The following is a 27,871-nucleotide window of genomic DNA, read 5'->3' on the forward strand; positions in this document are numbered from 1 at the left end:
CACAGATGGTGAAAGCTCAAAACTTCATCACATCAGCAATTTCCTCTGTACTTTGCTGAATCATCAGATGCTCAATTGTGTCAGTTCTGATATTACTTTAGGTGATAATGAAATAAATACTAAATTAATATGGGAGAAAGAGGAAATGTGAGTCTCCTACACACCTTTATTTTGACTTTTTCCCAATATTGGGAAAAAGAAAGGTATTTTATTTTAGTGTGATATTAGTCAGAAAATTAACACTGATGACTTGAGCAAAACAAGTTACAATTATACAAAGTATTTGAGAACTACTGATCTTACAGAGAAAAAAAAATCTATAGCTATATTTATCTTTTCTATTAAGCAAATCCCAGTCTGTTACTAAGTCATTTCTGAAACAAGAAAGGGTCCATACATTAGCTTTTCAATTACGCCAAGTAATTGCCCTAGAAAATCTCTACATTTTGCAACACTTCAGTATTGCATCTACACAATTAGATATAACAGCCAAGATCTTTCAGGCTTAACTTCAACATAGATACATCAATCCTGATGATACTTAGATGTCTAGATAATCAAGATGATACTTTAAATCAGGACACATACATACCTAGTAACATATGCATTAATTACTTCAAATGTATTTTGATTGTCCAGTAGAAAGGACAATTTACAAGTGATTTGCAGATAGATTACTCTGAAAGATTTATTTTCTTTCACTGGAAAATAAAACTGTATTACCATAAACTGCTGACAGTGTTTTAAGACCTAAAAATCACATCTTCCCCTAGCCAATCTATTATTTAAAACATCACTGAGCTCTTAGCCAAAAAAATGACAGTATCAAGACAGTTTTCTAATGTCAGCAAAACACCACAGCTGGTAATCAGAAATTAATTGTTTCCATGGGCTTGTTAAAGTGCAACATTTTTTCCCATCATATTGCAAATGGTTCCATATTAACACGTGAAAACTAGGTCCCACTGCTGAGCTTAATAACCCAATTTTTTTTTTTTTCCCCTCAACACCATTTTCCCTGTAAGAAAAAGCAGATAGAAAACACACATCTTCTAAACCTAATTTTAAAATTGAAATTTTTAAGAGAAATGTTTTTAAACTTTGAAAAAGTTTTAATAAATCAAAATTTCCCTTTATTACTAAAGTAACATGCCAGTTTAATGGCAAATGAAAAATAGATGCCACTTGCTCTTTAAACTCAAAACTGATTTGCCTTTTGCAGCAAAGCCATATATGTCCTCCTTCCTTAAGAAATCTGTAACCTTCCAAACATAGCACTGTTGTAAATTTCAAAGTCTAGGGACCATGTCAAGAAACATACCACAAGAGCCAGATGTGATAATATGGTAGAGATTGGTACTTATTGGTAATGTGTTGACCACGTGCCAAAAGAGTGATTTTACAGTTTTGTCATGTGCAGATCAAGGAACTTATTAAAAATGGCAATATGGGGGTTCTCAGCTGGACAGAGAAATTAGACTGCACATTTATAGCACAATCATTATACAGTAACCAAGTTGTATTAAATTACCACTTCCTCTTTTTCTCATCTAGAAAATTTGATTAGCATTCTCTGTAAACTTTTGTTAAGTCTTAAGCTACAAGACACAAACCAAAGCAAAGTTCCAATTTACAGCACACTTCACTGCTGATCCAAGTAATGTGACTACAGTTTAAACAGAATACTGCTTAGGCAAGTTAATAAATACCTCACATATGAATCAAATGGAAAAAATGAATTTATTGCATAATCTTAAACTTATATCACGGTAAGCATTCATTATGCTGACAGCTTCCTCAGTAGGTTGAATGAACAATTCCCCTCACACCACACATTTGAAAAAATTTTGATTATTCTTATGTTTAACATAGTTATTTTAGATTGCTTCAGATTAAGACCTTCCAGTACTTTATTAATTTAATTTCTGACTGCTTTTCTTATGTTATTCTTCATATTGTCTCATCAATGAGATGAAAAATCAGTCTGAGCTAGTTCCCCCTAAAGACTTTTTATAACTTTATGAATAAAATCTCTGGTTTTAAATTAAATAAATTGGTAAAATAACTACATAACACCAGCTCACAAGCTACTAGATTGATTGATGGCAAAAGTATTTGCAGAATAATCACACAAGTAGAAAAGTAGGGAAGGACAATGTCAAGACAGTACATGAAATTTATTTTGTACTAATATTCACAAAAAGCAGACAATACCCAACTTCCCAACAGATTTAGCACTGTAGTGAGATTCATTATGCAGTAAGTAAAATTGCACCACTTGCAGTACTACAGATGGGTAGTTTTTAGTCAAGTCATGGGTAGAAGAAAAGGACATGAATCAAGCATTGACAACATTCTAGCACTGCCAATGGAATCTCCTGCTTTTCCTCAGATGTCACTGGTCCATCCTGCATTTCCTGCCACTAAGGCTCGATTTTTCCATTCTTGTCAAAGTAACGACGATGTTACATGCCACAGCTCAAAGCACTTCCTTTCACTTGGCTCCTCATTTTAACTAGTTTGTACTTCAAGTACAAAGGCAAGAAACTATTGTAACACATCTTTGTGAACCAAAAGGGTACCTGAAGAAGAGAGCAACAAGAGCAGTAGCAAATGCAAGAGTCATTCCTCCTGCTCTTTGTGTCTGGGAGAGACTAAGACAGCCTCTGTAATCAGATACTTCTTTTCCTTTTCTTTCCCTTTGTGCCTAGAAGAATCAAGTTCAGTAACAGCAAAGCTTTTCTCTTTTTCAGCACAGAAAACAGAATATGCTCAGATGCCAGTAAAAAACAGGCGCAAAGATCTCCAGAGATCTTAAAGGGCTGATATTAAAGGTAAATTAGATGAGCATCTTCCAAGAGACGAAGCCACATGGTGTCACAGCATCATTAATCATTCGCTGTATCCACCATACAAACACCAACAATCTAAATGTAATTTAGCCGGGAGCAAAATTTCAAGCGGAAGAGACTAAGAGTAAAAGTTAGTCTCTGTCCCTTGAAATTGTCATATGTTGTCTGAAAAAGAATACTCTGCACAACAGGCAGCTTCTCAGTTCTGTAGAGTTAGTTCTATGTAATAATTGAACAGAAATCACAGATAAGGGGGAAAAGCTAAAGTACACTGCTAAAATGTAGTACCACAGAAAAATATAATTAATTCTTTTGTTTTATAATTTCCTTTTATGTTAAAGTCCTCAAGAACTTTGAAACATACAAAGTTTAGGATTCTCAAAACTGCACATCAAGTGAAACAATTTCTGCAGTAACAGCTTTACACATCAAAAGCATATTTTGCAAACAAAAAGCTAAGAAAATTAAATTAGTCTAATTTGTTTCTGGAGAGAAAAAAATGCAGATCTCTGGGTTTTTTTCCACTATATAACCATGAAATAATTAACTACATGCATCTCATTCTAGGACATTTTTGTGACATTACAAAACATCAATTTTTTTCGTTTTCTATATCCACATGTAAAAGTAAAATGTCCACCGAGCCCAAGCAAATTCTGTCCTATTCTTTCAAATTATGAAGTGAAATATCATAAATTTCAGGACAGTGAAAATTACATACACAGGAAAAGTAAGCAAATTGCAAGGTTTTCAGATTACTTCAACTTCCATATGATAAAAACAGTAGAAGAGGACTCAACATATAATCAGAATTTCAAACATTTCAATATGGTAAAGGTCTTAATGTATCTCAGAGCTATCAAAAATTGTATAACAAGTTATAATACATATAACAAGACAGTAACTGTTCTATCATAAGGAGGGAATAAGGTAATCCGATATTCAGGATTTCATGCATTAGTTCAGCCCACCAGATTGCAGGGAGCAGAATTAAACAGCCCAAAAGAGTTTCAAGAGACTTGGGGGATTTTAGGAGTATTCCGTAATAGCTTGACAGAAAAAAAAAGTTATTCTGGAGTAGATTGAGTTTATTTAGAAGAAACCAAATCACAAATTGACTGTGCTGAACACTGCTGTGTGGCAGACTAAAAATGAAAGCAATCTTTAAGTATAGACTCTTGAACACAAAACAAAGATGAGAGGGATAGGAAATGATTTGTGGAGTCCCACATTAGTAGTATCAGAGAAGGTAGCAGCATAATGAAAACTAAGTAATACCAGGTACAGCTGTAAGACTTTTGGAAAATATCTGAGTAAATATATCTTAAAGAAAAACAAATCCTTCCTATAAAAAATTCTAGCAATATTTACCTTTGGAAATCTCTGTAGTCTATACTTTTATTAAAAGATTTCAGATTGCCTTCACTGTGAACATAAAAATACTTACAAGAGGCTAAATACAATGCACTGTGCTATTAATAAATGGATATTGTTAGACAATAATTCAGTAAAAAGCAGATTAAATCTTGGCATGATGAATTTCAATATTACCTTTAGAAGTACAAAATTATTGTAGAAATACTTAAAACCTCATTCTCATGGGGTAAAGGTTAATAAAGCACAAATAGGAAGAATCTACACCATGTGAATCCTAAAAAAAAAGTAGTCTAAAAGAACAGCTGGCTCAACTAAGTGATAATGGCAGGATAAATAGCTACAGACATTTAAAGAAAGGCAATACTGTAGAGAAGCAATAATTATGCTTGTGGAAGAATGATTCATCTATGATTACCATCATGGAACTTCATCCCAACTTCCATTAGAATTCAATCAGCACCACTTGCAAGGAAAAAAATAAATGCACATACTGGAGCCATAAAATAGCTTCTAACCATAGACTATGTACCACTGCCCATTTATTTGCATAAGTGCCTTTAAATCTGAAGGTTGTAATACATAATGTGAGCAAAATGTTTGATGAAGAACTGATGGACAGTATCATCAACACTATATGTTAAGAGAAAGTACTCACAAATGCCTTTACCTATGTTTTTTTCTAATCAGATTCTTTCTAAAGTATCACTTGTCAATATATAGGCAAAAAGACTGAGAACTATTTTCATATTGGGAGGGAGAAAGGAGAAAACAGAATTTTATATAAACAAACACGTTGGCACTAGGTACTTCCCTTAAAAAACAAGATGCATAGGAACAAAAAACAAGGCTTCAAAGCTTTCTTAAAACATAAACAAAGATATGAATAATTAGTTTCTAAAATGGTTATGTATATATTCTCGTAACTTTAAAAATGTCTGCCTCCGAGTACGGCTCCAGCGTTCTGCTTCTGGAAGCCAAGCAACAGTCCACAGCACGCTCCAGCAACCTGAAACTACAAGACCAAAAGACACGAGTTTCTTATGGAAACAGTGACAAAATTAACTGTCATCATGCAAGCAGTACAACTTTAATCATATTTTATAGGTGCAAGATCCATTCAATAAGAAATTCAAGGAGCAACATGTAAAATGGCAAAAGATCAAGAACAGATAGCCAAGAAACATAAATCTGATCCCAGGATACCTGTGCTACAATTGTACAGTTCAATGCCTGGTGAGTGTAGTTAATGCATAAAAAACCCACATCAGGGTTGCTGATCTTGATTTTCCTTTTATTCACAGTCCAAATAGATGAAGTAAACTTAAAGGAATGGAACAAGCTGGTAGACCTATAGGTCTGCTAGGACATGCTTCCTATTAAGTATAGGACATGAAAGATGTACTACTGAAAATTACTCACTGATGACATCTGACAAAAATGCCACTTGTGCATTAAGGATAATGCTTCAATACATGCTGGAAACAAAAGCTCCCGTCAAGAGCCTCGATGGAAAACAGGCCCAGAGTTTGCCCAATCTGTATTACCCCCTGGTTCCCTCTGTAGAACTCTGTATTTCTTTTGCTCAGATTTGCTTTTTCCAATGAGTAGCAGATGTGTTTGCAGCCTGACAAGCATTTTTGCTGACCTCCATGAGGGGGTCTGTAGAATCCTTCCTGAAGAGGAGCAAAGTAACACGGAGTGCCCAGAACTACAACATGCCTTTGGTTGACTGTAGCATAGGGTCCTAAAGAAGCAAATTCTGAATTACTATTCTCAACATTTCTTTGCACTAAGGTAGCAACCATTCAGAAACAGTTAAGATGACTAATTAGGTATCATTGTGCATGGCAAATACTTGCCTTCTAAATAATTCAAAAAGGTAAAATTGTGCATTTGCAAATTTTCACTTGCACAGTTAAAATGGCAGATTGATACTAATCAATTCAACATTTAAATTAACATTCTTGCCTCAGTTCAGGGTGAAAAAGCTACAGTAACTTGCACAATCCTTTAAGAGTACTTAATCCTGAGCTAGATTTCCTACTTCCAGTAACACGGATTTTTCAGTATAAAAACCATTACAACTACAGAATTTTACCCTGAATGTGACCAATGAAGCACTGGGAAGTGTTCCACGGACTTTTTAATCAATACCACACCATCCAGCAGCTCATACACAGGAAAGTCCAGCCTAATCTATTCAAAGTGTCCAAGCAAATCTGTTAAGTATAGTGAAGGAAATAAAACTTCTGTTTGAAAATTTCATTTCTGAAAGGGAGAAAAAGTGCTTTAAACAGTTTTGTGGCTTATAAATAACCAATTTTATAGACATTTCATATATCACTCATGTTTAAGTTTTCTAGCAGTGTCCTTCATGACAGCTTATTCTTTAAATAATAACACAGCTAATCAATTAAGTAGTGGAAAAGTGTTATCTGTCCGGATTAGGAACTGACATCTTTGCTGCACTAAATGCAGATGTCTGCAATGCACATGCAACAGCTGAGGAGTCAGCAGAGCATTTAAGGCTTCTTTATCAGCAGGATATGTTGAGAAACACATTAATTTCATGCATTCATGTTTACAGGTGAAGGTATAATGGGGAAAAAATCACTCATTCATGTTTACAGGTGAAGGTATAATGGGAAAAAATCACTCCTGATCCACATGAATAAAACACACAGATGTAGGATGATGTCAGAATAAGCACAGGGAAAGCATTCTCTCCCTCAAAAAAAATACCAAAAAAAAATCAACTCTATGGACAGCTAGCTCATCTCTCTTTGAGTTATAACTGCTTACCACTTATACTCCAATCCTAGTGAATAAAACAAGAGTTATAGTCAGAAATCAGTGAAGATTGTCAAAGTAAACAAAAGACCTAACAAATTTCTCACTGACCACAATGACATTGTGCTTTGAAAACGTATACATAGACAAGATGCTCAGTAATCTAAGGACAGCTTTTGCTGTTACACTTCCTAAGGAAGCAGCTAAGGCAGCACATAGTCTTTGAACAAGCTTGTGTCACTTTTCTGACACATAACAACAAAACTTTTTAAGCTGATTTATACAGCTACATATTGGGAGTTGATGTTCACTTTCAATCCTGCAGGGAAAAAGCACATGTTTGCTTTTGCTTCATTTTTCATTCAGAAGCAATATACTGGGAGCCTGTGTGTTGCTGCACCTGTGCATGTACAACTTGTACAATCTACCCCATTTTTCTTGCAAAAGACCTTAGAAAGATTACAGATCAGCGTGCATTTTAATGTAAAGAAATGTATGTTAAACACATACATTCTTTGCTCTTATCCTAGTAAAAATGTCAGATATGTATTTTAAACAGCCCAACTACTTATGTCCTTTATGTCAGCAGCAGGTGTCATTTTTCAGGTGCAAAATTAGAGTTCAATTTGCCTCACCTAACTTTAGGAAAATTACAGTTTCCCTTTTTTTTAAAAAGACCAAACTTTTAAACCATGATATTTCCAGAGGCCAATTTATCTCATGAAAAAAAACAGACTGCTGATGCAGTTGTGGAAGTATCCTTTCTCTAGAATAGCCCTATGAGCTCCTGTAACATCATTTTTCTTTCATTTCTCCGTCTTAGACATCTGAAGATCAACAAAAGAAAAATCGAGCCCCTTTTTGCATGTTGACCTATTCCAGGAATTGTACCAAAAAAAGTTTCAATAACTGCTGGGATCCCTTAGAAGTCCATGGTAGTCTGCTCCAGGCAGGTGCAACCTCATCTCCTCATGCAGATGACAAATGCTAACTTATTTCAACACTGAGAAGAATCTAAAAATCTTAAAAATGCAAAGAAAATATCAGTAAAATTAGGCAGCCATTTTTATTTATGCTCACTGTATTTATTCTTTATGTTTATTTATGTTTCTCTCAGAGATATTTATTCACAAATGCACTCATAGGAGCAATGCAAAGTCAAAACAGTTGCTTAACTTGGCTAGAAGAGGCCTCTGCTGGCAGTTGTGAAGTACAGCTTCTCATAGTTCTAGGAAATACACATTTTGAGGACATAATTTTCTGTATTGAAAAAGCTACTGAAAGCAGACCAAGCAGTTAGATTTGCAGTGAAAATCTACATATTAGTGCTCATCTCCAAAGCACTAACAATTTCAGCCCATCCCTCTTCATGGCTACACCACAGCTGTCAAATCAAAGTTGCATGTATTTCCAGCTAAGACTAAAATGACAGCCTTTACTGATCACAAAGGACACCACTCCCAGCAGTGAAACTGAGGGATGCATTTTTACAGCAAAACCCAAAATCCCAGTCTCCAACACCACACAGACTCCCATCAGCCATGGACCATGCATTCCAGCACCAGCAGAAGAGCAATAAGGTTACAGCATATTATGTGCATCACCACCTGCATCCAACAGGACAGACAACAGACACATTTCAAACACACATGTGAGGCAAGGAAAAACAAAAAGCTGGCCTGATGTTTATGAGTGCTGACACAAGTAATAGGCAGCAGCAAATAGTCAGACCTGTAACAGCTGATAATTTGCTTATTGGTTGGACTGGAGTAAAAGTAATTCCATTATCATTTAAGAGCCCACAGAGAGAACATATGCAGAACAATGGACAGCTGAGGACTTTCTCTGGAATGGCCAACTTTTCTATTCATCTTTTGGACCCTGACCCTGGCATCTCAGGATGGGAATAACAAGTCACATTACCCAAACTGAGGCTGTAAGCCACTGTTGACTGCAACAGCTGCCACAAGCAATTCCTCTTGGGATGAGACTAGAGCAAGCAGCTAGAACTGTACTTCCATTCATCTGTTTACACAAGTAATTACCTTAAAAACTCTCCAGGATGCAAATTAAATTAAAAAGTTTCAGTGTTATATAATGCAACCAACTAATACACAAATACAAACCACAAATTATTTTCAGCTGAGCAAAACAGACAAGATCTAAAGAAGAAGAGAATTTAATATTTCTCCCATCAGACCAGCCAGCATACAGCCAAACTAACATAAGAGCAATGCTAACTAAAAACATTTACTGTTTGGTATTTATCATAATAAACAGCTGAACTGCCTAGCCAACAGGCACTGTACTTTTTTTTTTAATGATTCTCTTAATTCTTAATAGTAAACATATTAACAGATTTAAAACAACAGGTCCATCTATTCCATCTTTTAGAGATATGGAAAACCTCTCCTACAAGGTAACACTAAGAATTGGGATTGTTCAGCCTGGAAAAGAAAAGGTTTTAGGGTGACCTAATTGCAGCCTTCCTGTACCTGAAGGGAGACTACAATAAAGATGGAGAGAGACTTTCTACAAGAGCGTGTAGTGACAGAACAAGGGGGAAGAACTTCACACTGAGAGAAGTGTTAGATTAGATATTAGAAAAAAAAAAAAACACCTTCATTGCAAGGGCAGTGAGGCACTGAACAAGCTGCCCAGAGAAGTTGTGGATGCCCCAGCCCTGAAAGTTCAAGGCCAGCCTGGATGGGACTCTGAGCAACCTGATCTAATAGAAGATGTCCCTGTCTATGTGAGGGGAGTTGAAACTACATGATCTTTAAAGTCCTTTTGGACCCAAACCATTCTATGGTATTTTTATGTTACAGTTACCTTAAAAGATGTTCAGGACAGAACATGAGCTGAAAATCTTCATGGAGTATCCAGATTTAAAAAACATATTTGCAAAATATTGTACAACTAAAGCTCTGCACTTCCTCTGCACAACTACATTTTTTCCTGAGGGTGTTTCAGTGCAAGTCCAACCCAACAAAACAGACTTAATTGCTCTTTCAAAGAGATACTGTTTCCAAAGAATGACAGCTCAAATCTTCAAAGAAGGAAAAAAGAATTACCAAAAAAAAAAATCATTTTACTTGTCCAGAAGAGATTGTAAAGGATTTATTATGGCCAAAATTTCACTTCATATTGATGACAGTAACTCAACACATTTCATTTTTTACAGCTAGAAAGTACATCCAAGTAAGAAGAAATACACTTCAAACAAAAAAATGAAAACACTTCAATGAAGAAGATCAAATTTATATGAGGCAACTCATAGCTACTCATATAAGTACACAATTCGTAACACATCCACAACCAGACAGCAGAACACTGCCAATAGCAAATGCACAACATGGATCTTTCCTCCCATAATCTATTCCATCCCATCCCACTGGCAGTTCCTCAGATAAATAAAACTGAGGAGAAACAGAGTAGCAGACCAATGGCCCATCTTTCCCTTTATCATACTTAATGTGTTTATATGTTACCTGACCAGAAGTAAGGCCCTTACTGAGCAAACACAGAATGACAGAACACTTGTCTACACAATTAAGATATTCCAAGTATATAGAGTCAGATATGTGCCTGATCTGCCCTATTTAAACATCAGTAAAATCTGAGTTAGCTGCACATGACACCATATTGCCTTAAATTAGAAACTGCAGGCAGAGAAAGTATTTGATGGAATCACACACCTTTTTCCAAGCCCATGGCTGCTCTCATCCCTGTGGTTAACTCAGCACACTACAGATACTAGGCCTGAGTTAAGAAAGCTGCAGACATCTCTCAATCTTCTGAGTAATTTGTTCAGGAGCATAAAATGAGCGAGTCAACCCAGCTTGAATTAGGACCAAGGAGTTGTTAGCCATGGTCCTGCAGGACTGTGGATTTGCCAGATTAAGGAAACTCAGCTCTAGCAGAAGCAGTGAGTGTTCTGTTAGTGACATCAAAGACTTCCACAAAGAAGAAAAGGACTTTCCAGTACTCAGGAATTTCAAACTAGGTAGTCTGAGAAGAATAAATGCTGCTTTTTCTCCCTAGCTCAAGAATTAATATACCTTAAATCAAAACATTTATTTCTAAAAATACATATAAACAACACTAAGGCACATTACTGCAGACCTATAACTAGATGAAGACCTTAATGTAAAACAGCAAGAAAAAGAAAATATAAAGATTTTCCCAAGACAGCAGGGATGTCAGAAAGACAAAGACTCAGAAATTGTGGAAAAGCAATTTTCAGGTGGAAGTCTGATTAAATCATACCTTCTGCTTGAAAGTAAAGAACATGTATTCTGACATTATTTTGAGCCCTGAAACATAATTATCTTTCAATGCTAAAGTAAATGTCTGGTCCATGTAATGTGCATGTACTCTGCATTTATGATACAGAACAAAAATACAGAATATATACAAAGAAAAAACATAGGTCTTTTTAAAACAACCTAGGTTGCTTTTAAATGAATATGCATCATCTTCTTACCTTGCAAACAGTCTCTGTATCCCATGGTAAGATGGTTCTCAGATCAATAACTTCACAGGACACACCAAGCTTTTCTTGAGCCATTGCTGCCACCTCTTTAATCACATGTACCTGAAAAAACAATGTACCATCACCAAAGAATCTGAATTATGCAAATTGCTCTAAATTATACATCTGGAATACAAGCAGTAATTTAACATATCACCTGCATGTTGAGCAGGTATGTTTCTATTCAATAATAACCATTTAGTATTTAGTGCATTCTTCTTATTTAGTACCAAATTATTCCCAGTATTTTAGCACCACTCCAAAAACTCAATTCACTAAAGAATCACTGAGAACAAAATTTGCTTTCTAGAGAAGTGTCTTTCAGTGAAAAGTATCAGTCCTCACTATTTTTTTTAATTAGTTTGAATGAGTTTGGGAAGATTTTATTAGTACTCTAACAAAGCTAATACCCAAATATATCAGAGTAATGTATTCAATGTAGCAGTCCCATGCAATCCTGCAAGAAGCATTAAATACATTCAGAAATACTACACTCCACTACATCTGATCTTAGCCAAAAAGCCAAGAAACAGTTCTAGTAGCCCCAGTAACTGCTCTAACTTACTGAAACATAGCCAAGTGATCATCTCCAAAGCATTATCTTATGAAGAGCTAGGAGAAAAAGTGATTACTACAATCTGTAAATATCCAGTCCTGATCCCCACAAAGCATATAGCAGTAGCATGACATTATAAGCACTTATTGCTCTTCCTACACGTAGTTTAACACCAACAATACAAATGCTGCATTACCTTACCTGATTACTACAATTAACATTCTACTAAAACAAAAAAGTATTCTTCTCTAGCAGGAGGCTATCACTGAACTGGAATACAGATTATTCCCTATCCACCAGTCAAGGAATCTATTTAGTAGTAGTGAATCACAGTAGGTATAAATCATCCACATCTACACCCATCCTTTACATAAGGTGTATTATGCTAAGAACAGAAAAGAAAGTAATACTCTACACATTCAAAACTGTATCTTGACATTAGGTTATAATACACTTTTCAGCTAAATGTATCTCAAGCATTGTTTTCCCTAAAACAAATATTTGCAAGCAAATGCTCCAACATGGAAAATAAGAAATGTTACAAATCAGATTATCCTCCACAAACATCTCAGCAAGAAGCATTTGCTCATGAGATATGTGGGTAGAAAAATTTTCAATATGATGTTGCCAATAAACTCTGGTGCTCTCTTTATTGTTAGAACATTTCACAATACAGGTTTGGATTGTGGCAAATGACCTCCATCAAGCAACTTCTAGGCATAGCTAAGAGGTTGAAGCCAAGGACCATCCCCAGTAATCAATTTGGATGAAGTCATCTTCATCTTGAAGGCAACAGAAACTTAGCAACCTGGACATGGTCAGGGAGTGTCAGTTGCCTGAAGGTTAGAGGGCATTAATAAATCCTACACAGACCCCAATAACAACAAAAAGCACAAACCCAGAGATCAGGTCAAAACTCTTTTGTCACAAAAGTTGTAAGATCCTCTCTTCTGAAAGCTTCTCAGATACAACTAGGCCAAGAAAATAGTAACTTCTGATTAGTCCACACTAGACTCAAATTTCTTCTCTGTAATTCTGGACTATGAGAATGTATTTTCTTAACAGCTTTTTCAATATTTGCAGATCTTCATTTGGGGGGCAGGGGACGGTTGCCAATGATGCTCCTGAACAGTTTTTGAAATGTAACTGTTAGAATCAAACCTATACCAATCCCTACTTGTATTAAATGTCCCATAGGTTTTTAACTTTCAACAAAGGGACCCAAGGTTCTTTAAATCATGCAGTGAAGATCTATACTTTTCTTTCAGCATACCATTTTGAACTTTTCTTTCCCACTACCTTCCTCAGAGTTACATCTCACTGTCCCATTCTTAAATCTATCATTTTCATAATCATAGAAAAATCATTAGCCTGATGCACATCATTAACCTTCTACACTTCCAGAGTCATCTTCAACCAAAAATGGGTAAAAATTTACACAACAAAAAACAGGTTTCCTAGAAATTTAACACTTGCAAACATTCATCCCAGCATATAGTGATGGAAGACACACACATTTTAATGTCTGGCACTTGAGCTTGAATGCAAACATCACCTACCCCCTAGGCCAGGCTACACTGTGTGACAAATAGCTTGTAAGAGAGTTACTGACCTGAGTGCCCCAAGCAACCATTGTCACATCACTGCCCGTCTGCAGCACCTCAGCTTGAGACAGTGGAATGTTGTAGGGCTCTACAGGAACTTGTTCCACTGAAAAAAGAGAAATAGGGGAGAATAAGTATTAGATTCCTTTATTAGCCAATATTATCCCATAAAAACATACAGTAAAATTTTTCTTCACTGTTAAAGCCATCTAAAAGAATAGACTAAAATTTCACTGAGTATGTTACTGGTGCCCAGTGACAGGATGAGGAGCAATGACCATAAACAAAAACAGAAAAAGCTTCACCTCAGTATGAGGAAAAACTTTATGTTGAGGGTGGCAGAGCACTGAAAAGGCTGCCCAGGGAGGTTGTGGGGTTTCCCTCTCTGGAGAAATTCAAAACCCATCTCGATGTGTTCCTGTGTCACCTGCTCTAGGTGACCCTGCCTTGGCAGAGGGGTTGGACTGGATGATCTCCAGAGATCCCTTCCATCCCTAACAATTGTGTGATTTTATTAGCATTAGACCAAAATAATTGAGTATTAGCATTCATTTCAAAGGTTTAGCTGCAATTCAAATTCTTTTTAATTAGACTGTTACAAATACATTCAGTGTAGAGCTAAATTTCTGTTATATACCACAACAAGATTATGCATATATAAACATGCAAAAGATAGTAATAAGTTCTGACGTACATCCAGTCAAAATGTCAGCATCAGATTTGGAAATGCACACTGCTACAGTTGATAAAAAATCTCAAGTAACCACTAATTGATCAGAATTCTTGATTATTCTAGTAATCATGAGAAGAGTCTCTAAATTATACTTTAATACTCAGACAAGACAAGATGTGCCAGCATCCTCCAGATGCTCCAAATATGGCGCTCTGCAGTTTTATTGAAGTAAAAAGTTTAAACTGAAGTAAAAAGTTTTCAGAAACTACATAGGGAATGTCAGCAAGAACTTCTGATTATCACAGTTTTAAATAAGTCTAAATATTTTTCCTTTAAAAAATGTTATCTAGTCACCAAAAATACACCACAATTTGAGAGAGTAGGCAGGAATTAGGCATCTTGTCTTCTCCTGAGACATTTAATATAGCTCCATTCAAGATTCATTTACTAGTTTTCAGCTGGAAAAATGTCAGTTGTGCTAGTTTTGAATCAGTGCTCCAATGCACTATACAATGACTGGTTTAATGACTAAAACTATGATTAAAGACATCCATATATAATATTTTAAAAGAAATACTGGTTTTGATCTAAAGATGAACTTGTCTATGCACCAGCAAGTCAAGTAATACTTCTTGAAACATATTCTAGTGATAAGTAGAAAAAAATAAATCTTCTAAATACACAGAAACAATTTATAAAGAAACACTCTGCCTTTTTTTGTTAATTTATTTCATAGCTCATAAAATACTTATTGAGTTCCTGCGGATCAAAATTGCTTCTTGAAGTAACAATGAACAATCTCCCTGAGTGACAGCAGTAGTGAAGTGGTTAGTATGTTTCCTTCCCTGTTATGGTAGATACAACACAAGTAGAATGACCTAGGTTTCTTCCTGGCTTACAACTTCCAAATGTAACTTCAAAAAAATGAAGTAGCAAATAATTTTCAATCCTGGCAGACAATTTTCTTTTTTCTTGTTGATAATGATCTATAAATACCATGTATATTATAGAAACAGAGAATGGCTGAGGTAGGAAGTGACCTCTGGAGACCACCTAGTCCAAGCATCCTGCTCTGTAATAACTTTTTGAATGACAAGTAGCCAGAAAAATATAGGGCTGGGAAAGAAAGGGAAAGAAATGCACAGCCAGCAGTTGATCACTGCACATTAATGGCAGACCAGGTTTCTATGAATTTTGCACATTGTACAACCCTCAGGCAACAGAAAGAGATCCTGAAAGATAATGAAACTCACAACTATACTAATTGGCATTGCATGACTGTCTTTGTCATGAAATGGTCACCTACATGAAACCTGGAGAACAAGAAACTTAAAAAGATACCACAGGACCTTCAAGTGGAAACCCAGGGTACTGACAAGAATCAGAAGGCTCTGAAGGGAGTGGGATGAGCCAGAGGAAGAACTAGAAGGTGTACATGCTACAGAAATAAAAGCTTTTTCTCTGTGCAATGGTTTTATCCACTTAGGGAAATGAAATATAACATAAAATTACACAAATTAACTAATTTCTCACTATAGCTGAACCATTCTGCACTAAAATGTCCATTAAATGAGCTCATCTATCATACCTGACAATTTTAAATGGAAAATTCAGCTTGTCAAAAATTTATAGGAAAGTCCAATTTGGAAGGATTTTTCTTGATTGCTTTGCAAAAACTCCCAACTAATACTGATGAAAAATAGCACATGGAATTATTCTATTAATATTCTTTCATAATAATTATCTAATCCAGGATAACAGTGTTTACGTACAAAGCAGCCTGTTCATCTGTTACTAAGGAAATCAAGTATTTTAAATCAAATGTTTCAAATACAGATTTCAAATACAGCAATTAACAAAAAGTTGTAATTATCAGTGAAAAAAGGCCATGACAATTTTAAGAGGTTACAACATCTGTTACATTTTCTAAAGGAGCAGTCTGAACAGCAGAAAAAAAATACATGTTTTCTCATCTTACCTGCCTTGTCTCTATAACAACCACTGATGCAAGTTATATTTATTTCTACACCACCAATGTCACATATAGTACAATTAAATGAAACTGAAAAGGTCAGAAAACATCAGAGTAGGTTCTCCACAAGATGTCTAAACCTGATAATGTCAATGTGACTCATCTTCTCCTTTGATTCATAACCATTATGTTCTCTTGACACTGCACAGGCTGTTAACACTTTTTATAAATCAAAGCCTCTTTTTCCTCTTTAATTCAGATGTTTTCTTAGTATCTCTGATATTTAGGGGGACATCACTACAGCACTTTCAATAACACTATGATCTCGTAAGTTGAATAGCAACAGAATTCTCACTTCAAACCTGTACTTGCATATTTAACTCTAGATTTTTACTCAGAAAGGTTTACATTTCTTTGGTCCTTCCTAATATAATTGAAGGAAAACTTAACATACACAATACTTCTGATAAACACTTGGATGGTTGTGTGAAAGAAGAAAGCATCTGCTCCTGGAAGGGTGTCTAGACAAGGATCTTTACAATGTAAAAGGGGATAAGAGGAAGAGAGAAAAGCCATGAGGAAGGACACACAGGGAGACAGACCTTACCACAAAGGTTGAGAGTTGCAGTTACAAAAACCAAACCTGCTCAGTCCCACTTATTGGTAAGGGTGTGAGGAATATGGGAGTGTTTCTTTCAGTACAGCTATCTGATGGGATGATAAAGAAAAAGGAGAAGAAAATTTGCAGACATATGTGAAGACGAATATGACTAAGACAAGAAACAAACCTTGTCAGGAACAATGAGAGAAGGGTTATAAATTTTTACTGGTTGGAATGGAGCAGGAATGGGATTTTTGTCATTATTTTAGTTTAATTTTTTCGCTCGCTTGTTTTAAACAAAGCATTATTAGCTTCAGGTCTCCTGAATAAGGACAGATACCCTATCTTTTAAAGATTATCCCACCTACAGTTTCTTTTCAACTGTAATTTCAAATATATCAACAACTCTGAACAAAATACCACAGACAAATATTTAGAGGCCTCATAGGAAGAAAGAAAAGTCCATTAGAGGAAAATTATGAGGCTCAAAAGCCTACATTAATTTTACAGATAAAAAATCTTCTTTCTCATTAACATCCTTAACACCTTAATTTTTCAACCAAGTCCCTACACAAAGGGACTACTACATCAGTCACAAAGCTCTCTGAACAAACATGTCTATTCACATGAAGCTAAAAAAAAAAGCTATGGTAGGGGCAATATAATTTCATTATTCAATAAGTGAGCCATCATCATGGAAATAAAGAAATTTATTTTCATCTGGAACAATGAGATCCCAAATCTTAGGTGAAGTATTATACCATGCTAAAAAGGAAAAAAAAAAAAAGAAATTAAGTAATAGAGGACAACTGATACCATTTTTTGTTCTTGTTTTGGAAAGCCTGCATGTTCCCAGCCTTGAGAAAACCCTGTACTGTTTTGAGGTTTTGAGACACTAATGGAAAGACACAATAAATACAGACATAGTCCAAGCTTACTGTGTAAGTCAGAAAATGGTACGGATTCAGAAACTTTCTCCTGCTAGAATCAACACATTCACATGGGGTGTTGTAAAAATTTTCTTTAGGAAACATAAGAAAGTCACATTTTTAAAACCCTTCTTTCCACCATTTATCTTATTCTTGTTTACCAGGTTTGTGTCTCCTTGCTCCTGCATCTTGATCTTATCAATCATGATGGCCCCAGTCCATTTCTTGATTCATCAGGCCACCTGGTTTCTATGGTGGAATTACCAGAAGCCCTGACTGTGGCCAGAAAAATAAGAATGAACTCTAAGAGAGATCAATTTTATAGGAGAAACTCCCAGACAGCAGTCATCTTCCAGTCCAAGCCGACCCAACCCATAAAGGATAGTCAAGATGACAAACTAATAACACAGAGAAAGGTTCGCAGTGGAAATAAACAGAACATAGAAACCATTGTAGAAATAATAAAATACCCATGTAGATGAAAGAAGTTACCTGTTACAATCATCCCTGTCGTATGTACATATAGAACATTTGTTGATGCAAATGTACTATATGTACATTTGCACATATTGTATATACATTTGCACATTTGTACACACAAATTTCAACTTACAGGACTAAACTGATGTTCTTGGAAATTTTAAGACAAAAAATATTGGTAAAGTCTCTGAAAATTAGCCATCAGAATGCAGGAGGAAATCACAGTCTTTCAGAAATTACCAACAACAGCAATGCTATAGCTGGTTACTGACCAGCACATACACCACATTAAACACTATTTCAGCACATCTTTACTCAAGATTTCCATCCCAAGCCTGATTTATATTCAATAAATGATCCAGTAGTTGCTTTACAAGTCATTTCCTCAAACACAAAAACCTCCCTATATTCTCAAAAGCTGTGTGATATTGATGTGCAGTCTGTAATGCTAATATGAAAGCAAGTATTTTATTAACTCTACAGTCTGTACTTGTGACTTGTAAATATGGGGGGAAGGGGGAGAAATAAAGGCCAGTTTTAAAAACACTTCATTTTTTTCTTTGTTTAACAGGACCCAGACTCAGGCTCATTTTTCAAATTACTTTCTCTAAATGAATGGACAGAGGCCCTTCAGTTGAATTTTAGTAAGCCCTCAAAACACACTGAACTTAAGGAATGCAAAACCCTATGGATACATCACACCCACTGCTAAAAATAGGAGAAACTTAAAATAGCTAAAAATAGCTGCACTTTTAAATTTACATTGCTATTGGGATTTCTGGGCTTTTCTTTAAATTTAAAAGCAAATAAGCAGTTTTACCAGTAAATATCCTATTTGATCCTAAGTTATATTACTATTTCTTTGTAGTTTTGATGTCTGTTTTCTAAATTTTCCCTTATTACTGTCTCTCTAGGAAGAGGATAAATTTACAAAATGGATGGAAAAGTGCTGTTAAAAGATCCAAAGCAAAATCGAAACATTTTGTCTGTTACTCAAATACAGTCCACACAGAGTCAACCTATAAACCAGACTGATGGATCAAGCATAGTTCACATGTAAAGCTACAGGACAGGGAAATGCTACAGGTAGGTCAGGGCTTCAGTTCTATTTTATCAGTTCCTCATCCTATTTCTCTGCCTGTCTCCACAAGCGAAATTTTTAATCTGTTTTCTATTCTGTCAAGTTTCTCTAGTCCAAAGAAGTAACAAGCTAATTTTTAGAACCAGTTCAAACACCATCATTGTCAATTTCCACTGTTCCAATATGTTACACATAACTGAGAGTTGTTAAAACTACTCTGAACCAGAAAGTTCACTATGACTAAAAACAAAGTAATGGCAATCACATTTCCTTTCAAATAAGGTTGAAAGCTAAATTAGCAGATTTTGAAGATTTTTAGAAATTAGGCATTTCAAAGAAATTTTAACTTTGATAAAATGGTGATGGTGGGTTTCTTTTGGAAAAATGAAAACAGATCTGGAATCTTTATTTTAGTATTAAGAGTTACCACAAGAAAGCAGTTCAAATTCTGCCAAATTTATACTGGAATTTGATAAAGAATAATACCTCTTAGTTCTACTTCTTTTGCTAACCTTAGACTGTAAAGCATTCCACTTCCAAAGCTAATTGAGCATAATTGAGCATAAATCAGATGGCAAATGTTGGTTTATCTTTGCAGTCAAACTTCAAGAATTTATTCAGTTTTCACAATTCATCTAAAAACCCATCCCACTACATAGCTAGAGCCAAGTCAAGACTTCTGCTGAAGTCAAAATAAGTCAAGACTTCTACTGAAGCATTGTTTTAGCTGAGGCTATTAACATATATGTGCAAAAAACCCCAAACATTGTTGCTTTATTGGAAGATACAACATACAAATCTTTACCTGCAGCTCTGTAAAGTATTTTAGGTTCAAAGAATATGCATGGATTTTTGTCCTCTATGCATGACAGCAGCAATCCTTTGGCCTGCAGAGGACTCCTTGGAATAACAACCTGTAAAAATATTTTAAAATAGTTTAGTTAAAATAGCAATTCTGCTAGAAACTTCCTCAATAATACTTAAAACTAAGCAATTATTTGCTTTAAATAAATCTACATAAAGATTGAGCTGTTCTTACAAAGTGAATCAACAACAGTGCTACATTATTAAAGCACACTCCAAATTTTTAATTTTATTTTGTTCATTAAAGAAGCTTTAATCCCCTCTATACAGTGATTTAAATACTAAGGTACTGTGCTCAGATAAGGTAGAACAAACATCTTACCAGTAACATTTGAGGTAAAAAGGAACAGAAGAATGTCAGATTAATATACATATATACGTAAACGTAGTAAAATTAATGTAGATGTACAACAAAAAAGGCAGCTGAATAATCCTCAGTTACTTGGGTAAAGATTCATCAGAACAGACCCTAAAGGTATTCAGACTTAGTCCAGTAAGTTTTGAAGGCTACAAAATGAAATAGTTACTTAAAGCTGACTTTCTTGGCTTATGGTAGAAGCTTGAAATTTGTTCACTTTGGAAATAAATAACCAATAAATACCTTAAATCATTATCAAGCAAAAAAAAACTAAGGCCTCCAGATGTAATCCAAATACTTGAAAGGAAACAGTATAATTTATTTGCCAACAGAAAAGTTAACTTTGAATGACCTAAGAGAATTTCAATTATGAAAAGAAAATTACCAAATTATCGCAGTTTAAATGAAAATAGAACCCAAGAGCCAAATTCCCTCAAATCAGAAGAACCAATTGATTTCCATCCCAGAGACCTCAAAGAGCTGGAACATGCAGCATGAAGTCCACCAGCAAACACTTTTATACATGTGAAGTTAGAAGTCACTGAAAACATTAGTTCTAGCACTTGTTTAAAAAAAATACATTTTAACTACAGCCATGGCTTCAAAATGTATTTCAAGAGTTATATCATTTATTTACATAAAAATAATATAAAACAGTGAAATCACAACCTAAATCTCCTTTTACATGAAATTAACTTGAGAAGTGATTTTTCTAAACAAGGGAGAAGCAATTTATTAATATTTCATCAAAGCACTTTGTAACAGACACATGGGAAAATACCTATGGATGTAACTAGTACAGCTCCTTAGGAATGAATCATTTTTAGGACAGACTTTATTTACCTCATTCATTTATGATGTTAAATCAGAACATGATGATGAAGACTATTCCAAAGCTGGAAGTCACTACACTAGAGATGACGCTACTATAAAAGACCCAGTTCACAAAAACAAACTGAAAGTCACATGTTTAAGGACTACATTTTTGTTACAGATTTAGAACTCAGGAGCAGAAATTCAGATGTGAATTTGTTATCTACTCAAAAAATGACTAGCATACTATGCAGTTAAGTCCTAAAAAAAAGTAACAACACAGCCAAGGAACTGTTAATGCTATTGTAAAAATCGCTGCTAGAAATTCAACTGGAATACTTCATGATTCTTTCAACCCTTTCAAAAGAAAATTAATGAAACAGATGTCAAAAGAGCTCCAGATACTGTTAAAAATCTTTGATACTTTGATCTTTTCAGAGAGTACAAGTGTTTTAGGCTATAAATGGACAGATAAGTTAATATACAAGTTAGTCAAGAACAAATTTATGCTGGAAATGAAAAAGAAAGCTTCTAACCATGAAAGAAGATATTCGTACAAGGGAATGCAGAGAATCAATATTAATTTCTTCCATGTACACCCTCACAACAGTGGACAGAAGATACAACCATCCACTACTGTTCTCAAACCCCAATAAGCTTTGCCTAAGTACCAATGACCACAATCCCTCCCCTGAATAACTAAAGTTGTACAAACTCCCCTTGGCTTGAGCAATCCAAATTCTACCTGCCACTTAAGAAAAACATAAAATAAAAAGCCAGAAACCTCTCACAAAGTTTAATAAGAGGGTTGTTTTGTAAGCCACTCTTTCCAAAGATCAAACCTTACCCTTCTCAGTTTGTAAGACACTGATTTTCCTCCTGTAATATGGAGAAAGTATGCTTAGATACTGGACATTTGAAAATGCATCTGAAACACCAGTTCATTTTAACTTCTTGATTTCTATTTTAAGGGCCAGGGTTATTCATAAATACCTTCAATCTTGAAACATTATGAACTGTACCAACAAACAACTTTGCAAAAAATATTAAAGAACAACACTGTTTTCACAAAGCAATATTCAAAAGATAGAGTCTAAAACACTTCTCTCTGCACAAAAAGCTAGCAGATTGCTCCATCAGTTCCACAGAATTAATGTGCCTTTACCTTTAACTGAGATGACAGATCTTAGTGGTAGCAACCTATTTTAGCATTTTATCCAAGGAAAAGTGAAAGAAAGTGGAAAAACGAACACAAAGATCAGAGGTAGGAACAAAGAAATCATATCACATGGAGTGACTAAATAAAATTCTGACTTACTAACCTGTTCATAAGACTAGCCATCAGTCTAGGTAGCTGGTATGAATCAGAAAGAGTATTAATCACCAGAGTGGACCACTAAACCTCATCCTTTGGTTTAGTATATAAAAATTTGCGATTGACCTACAAGATCAGCAGAAATTAGCTGGACCTGGAGTCAGTATTTTAATTATCTAAGCTATGTTTTGCTTTCATACAATATTAATAAAGTACTTTAGTTTTAAACAAGCTCTAGAAAACATTTGATTCAATAACCTGGCAAAAGACTTTGTAGATTGCTTTTGTCTATAACCAGGAAATACTTTCAAGTTCAGAAGAGGACCTCAAACACCATAAAGAACACCCTAAGACCAGAATGTATCCCATTCCTCAAATATAATGAAATAAAGTGTGAATAATACAGGGTTTTTTATTTAAAAGAAGAACAAGTAGGAGAACTGGCTATGGTCTCCCTGTAGATGAGTAATATCTGAAGCTTTAGGACACCAAAATCATACAGAGGCAACAGTATAAACAGCACATAAACAATGAACATGTGTCTTTAGAATACAAATACTGGTTCTGCTTAAATCTTCCACATTAATCTGCCCTGAGTCATTGCTCAATGGAGTGGATGCCAGCTAACCCAGAAGTACAAATTCAGAGACAAAAATTTGGTCAGGAAAAAATTAAGAGCCTGACAAACAGTACTCTCTTGGTCTGAGATGATTATATCCTGCACTTCCCTTGCTCTAGGAAAGTCATCCACCTAAGCACTAGCTGTCTTCACTTCAAGGGAAGTCACCATCTCAGGCACAAAGCTTGCCTGAAGTTCTCACTCCAAGAATCACCAAGCAGTTCAGTTTGGCAAGGACCCTCAGAGGGTCATCTGGTCCAATACCCTTGACCAAGCAGAGGCATCCAGATCCAATTGCTTGGAATCACATGCAGACAAATTCTGAGCACCTCCAAGAATGGCGACTCCACAAATTTTTTGGGCAATCTGTACTTCTTCATGTTCAGAAAGAACCTCTGGTGCTTCAGTTTGTGCCTACTGCCCACCACTGTCTTGCATATAAATTAATTCAATAATGCACTTAATAGAGATGCAGAAATTAAAAAAAAAAAAATTAAAGGAAAGTACTACTTTTTGTTAGTTTTTAGGTTCTGTACTATACTGGACAGAAAACTATATAAAATGTATATTTGTAGCACAAAATACAGACAAATACAAAATGCTATGTGTACTAAAGGTTGCTTCAATAATGGCTAGAAATTTTCAAACACTTAACAGAGTTTAAGTTTACTAATAGTTTTTAATTAACATATTCAGATATTTTGTTGTGGATTGACATCTACTCTTCTTCCCCTCTCTGCACCCAGACTCATTGCTAGTCAGGTCCATTTTAATGAACAAACAAAAAAAAATAGTCTTCATAAAATAAGAGTTATTATACCTTTATTCCTGGACAGTGAGCAAAAAAGGCTTCTGGACTTTGAGAGTGATATAGTGCACCATGACCCACACAGCCCCACGGTGCTCTAATGGTGAGGCTTCCACAATTGAACAGATCTCCAGAGCGGTAACGATATTTGGCTGCTTCATTAACAATCTGGGAAGATTTATATACAAAAGTAACATTCAGTCCAATACCTCTAGTTATGCATCAAGACACTTCAATACAGGCAATGTAACTACATCATCTGTTCCATGCATGGGATTCAGAGGATGAAATTAGAAGCAAAGGAACACTGTAAGTCAGCACAAAGACAAAGATTCTCCAAGGCAAATAAACAATAATTTATTGTGTTCAAGTTAGATGCCTAAGCCTCAGGGGTAGCCTTATAACCCAGTTGTTTCATCATTCTATACTGTCAATCAGCTCAGTCCAGATCTGTACTTTGTCCTGTGGACACATGGCCAGCTGCAGCTGTATGCAGAAATGAGACTGTGTTCAGAAGACATAGGCTGTTGACTTTATGGCTGCTGAAGCCAACACAGCCACAAAACCAAAAATTAAAACAAACAGACATTTGCCTCAAACCAGATCTTTAATTTCCATTATTTAATAAGCCTTCAAATTGGCCATGGTACAGTTTACTGTTTACAGTACAGTACTAGCACTGTTTGCAGTTTATGCCTGTTTACCTAAAGCATGCATAAATATTAGTAATACAGCTGTGGTTATATTTGCAAAAATTACATATTCAAACCAAGTATTAATGCTAACAGAAGAGTAATTTAAACAGATGTAAGATTTATTTTAACCCCTCTCAAATTTATTAGTACTAACCTGATCAAATGCTGGAAAAATGTAATCTGCAAATTGAATTTCTGCAATGGCTGTAGCACCTGTAACAGCAATTCCAATACCAAAGCCAACAATTCCTTGTTCACATAAAGGGGTGTTGAAAACTCTGTCTTTACCTATATAAAAAAAAGAGAAAACCATACAATTCCGTTAATACAATCAGCTCTAAGCGGGAAATATTGTCCCAGAAATATTTTACTTACAAACAAGTCACATGCAATTAAGCATATCGCTGTTTAGATGGGCTTTTTTAGGTGTAGCAACAATAACCATCCATTACAGAGGTACAGATACTTTAACATGTAACAACTTAGAGGAAGAAAAGGAGAAACTGAATGAAAGCTAAGAACAGTTCCGGTAACTTACAACGTTCTGAGCACTTGAAGGAAAATTTGTTCTGATGTATTCACATTTAAACATCCATACCCCCCATGCTTATATGAGAGTGAACAATACTTAAAACCATCTTTAATAGTTTACAACAAAGGTAAATGTTGCTTCTTCCATTATTTTCCAGGCACTGACAAGTAACTGTCCCTGCTCAAAGGCAGACACATGCCCAGGGGCACCTGTACAAAAGCACACTGCCTCTGGTCCACACTCCCCATCAGCAGTGCCCATTCTTACCACTCTTCTCTGCCAAGGTAAGGCCACATTTACATAAGCTTTGTCCCCAAGGAACTGCAGTTCCTGCTACAAACCCAAAACATTTGATTTCATTTCTCCCTTAAGGGAGTGCAAAAGGTTACTTTAGTCCTGACACATTTCTGTGCCACAGTAATTTCAGACTCCAAATATGCATCAATCTAATAGATGACTCCACACAAAATTGTTCAGTTCATGAAATTAAAAACAAGAAGGAGTGGGAGGGAGATGAAACACCACTACAATATCCTGTGTAAGACTTATTTACAATATTTGCCAGCAGTACTTTTCTGCCAAGGGAATACAGCAGAAAAAATCCTGGTCTGCTATTAAATCTTCCCTTTAGAACATTGGGTAGACAGTAGGTTTCTACAGGAATCCATCATGCATGAAAATGCCAACACTTCAAATTGGATGGAAAAAATGTGCACAGTGCACACCAGTGGCTATGAAATAAATTAAACAATAACAAAATAACCATGAATCAACTAACCAAAAAACCAGACTAAACTAATAAGTGGGAAAGCTGTTACTAGCAGGACTTCTAATTTCAATATCTCTAAGTTCAACTATAAAAAGGAAAGCTAACAAAAGTTTTCAGAAAGAGATGATTAGGGAAAAAACATTGTCCAAGTACTTGCAACATTCTAAAGGGAGGTATGTTTTACAATTCTTTAAAGGACACATCTTCTATTTTCACAAGTCACCCAGCACACCACTGTCACCCCTTATACCCTGTCCATATGCATGTATGAATGTATGTATATCAGTGAATACGTTTTTGGCTCTCCCTCTGCTCTCCTTTTTTTTTCCCCTCCACCAGAAACATTCATTTAAAGCAAGTAAAAAAAGAAATGCCATCAAATGATACTACAGTGTTGGTGGTGTCAGTGAGGCTACACAAGCCAACACCAAGTCCAAAGAGACGCCGCAATTGCAGGACACACCATGATTTCTCATACAAGATAGTGGAAACAAAGAGAATCCAAGATTATTTTTTCCCCTAGAGGGACTCTTCATTGTGTAAGTTGTTTTCATTCCTGAAGGAGCTGTAATCTCAGTTCCTATATTGCATTCTCTGGTGCACTCTCTCCATTGACAGACATCATGGCCAAAAAAAGAGGAAAATAAACTTCCTTTTGTAAACGTGCAGCTGTCCCAGGCCTTACCACCACAACTGTGAAGGTGCAGAAGCCCTGTAGCCATATTGAAAATTAATTCTTTAATATCAATTTAGGGTGGTAAATTAATTTAAAAGCACGTTAGCCCCACCACACTAGCATGTAACACTATAATTCAAAATATAAAATACATCCTAATAAAACTGCTGAAATACTAATGAAATATTAAATGAGAGGTATCACACTGCTATCAATGGAGTATGATAAAATAAATGAAGTGAAAATCATTAAAGCAAATCTGAAATGTAACAAGACAGCTGTAATGTGAGGAGCGTGAAGCACCTAATTTGGAGTTTCAGGACTAAAGGTACAATTCTGAAGCACAATGACTTAAAACAGAAAAGAGTCAGCAAGGGAACTCAATGAATGAAATTTATTACTCAGGAATAGATTTGATTGTAGCATTAAAACAATAATACTGACCACTTAGAAGAAAATCCTAAAGCACTTCACTGTATTTTACATCAGAAAACAACTTCAGGCAGAGTTTCAAGGAGTAGGGCTTTCTTTATAAAATCTAGCCCCTTATGACAAAAAGACATACACATTGTTAGGGTAAAACAAATATATTCATTTCCTCAAACACTAAAAATAGTATGGCGTTGCTTTAACCTTCTATTTTTATTGATATGGTATGAAAATCATTACTGAAACGAACACAAAATATTTAAATATTTAGCATTTAAATGCATTAAGCCTATGTATTTTTATCTATTTTATTTCACATTTTCTTATTTTTCACTTTTTTTCAAAACATGAAAAGGAAGTCCATTTTGATAAACCGCCATTCACACCATCCTCTGCAACCCAGCTGAGTTAGATTTCAGCTGAAATCTGACTGAAGCAGACAAACAACCCGGAGATATACTTTGTGTTTCCACATTACATTTCCTTACCAACAAAGAAACACCTCCTAAAATGTGTTTCTCCTATGATTTGTGTTAGCCACACA

General features: G+C 35.3%; 1 protein-coding gene across 2 annotated transcripts in view; it reads right to left on the reverse strand.

The window, feature by feature from the left end:
- The window catches only part of BCKDHB (branched chain keto acid dehydrogenase E1 subunit beta), a 108,404-nt gene that overhangs the window by 62,373 nt on the left and 18,160 nt on the right, over positions 1-27,871 (reverse strand). The window contains exons 4-9 of one of the 2 annotated variants that reach the window (XM_030944591.1): positions 25,076-25,209; positions 24,239-24,394; positions 20,255-20,363; positions 13,722-13,819; positions 11,506-11,616; positions 1,157-5,241 (exon numbers count right to left, since the gene is read on the reverse strand). In XM_030944591.1, coding sequence (XP_030800451.1) covers positions 5,155-5,241; positions 11,506-11,616; positions 13,722-13,819; positions 20,255-20,363; positions 24,239-24,394; positions 25,076-25,209 — 695 coding nt within the window. In that variant the 3' untranslated portion in view covers positions 1,157-5,154. Of the gene's footprint in view, positions 1-1,156; positions 5,242-11,505; positions 11,617-13,721; positions 13,820-20,254; positions 20,364-24,238; positions 24,395-25,075; positions 25,210-27,871 lie in introns of those variants that run through there. The other variant, XM_030944590.1, reaches the window with a different exon arrangement.

This window comes from Camarhynchus parvulus, chromosome 3, assembly GCF_901933205.1.
Source record: "Camarhynchus parvulus chromosome 3, STF_HiC, whole genome shotgun sequence".
Lineage (NCBI taxonomy): Eukaryota > Metazoa > Chordata > Aves > Passeriformes > Thraupidae > Camarhynchus > Camarhynchus parvulus.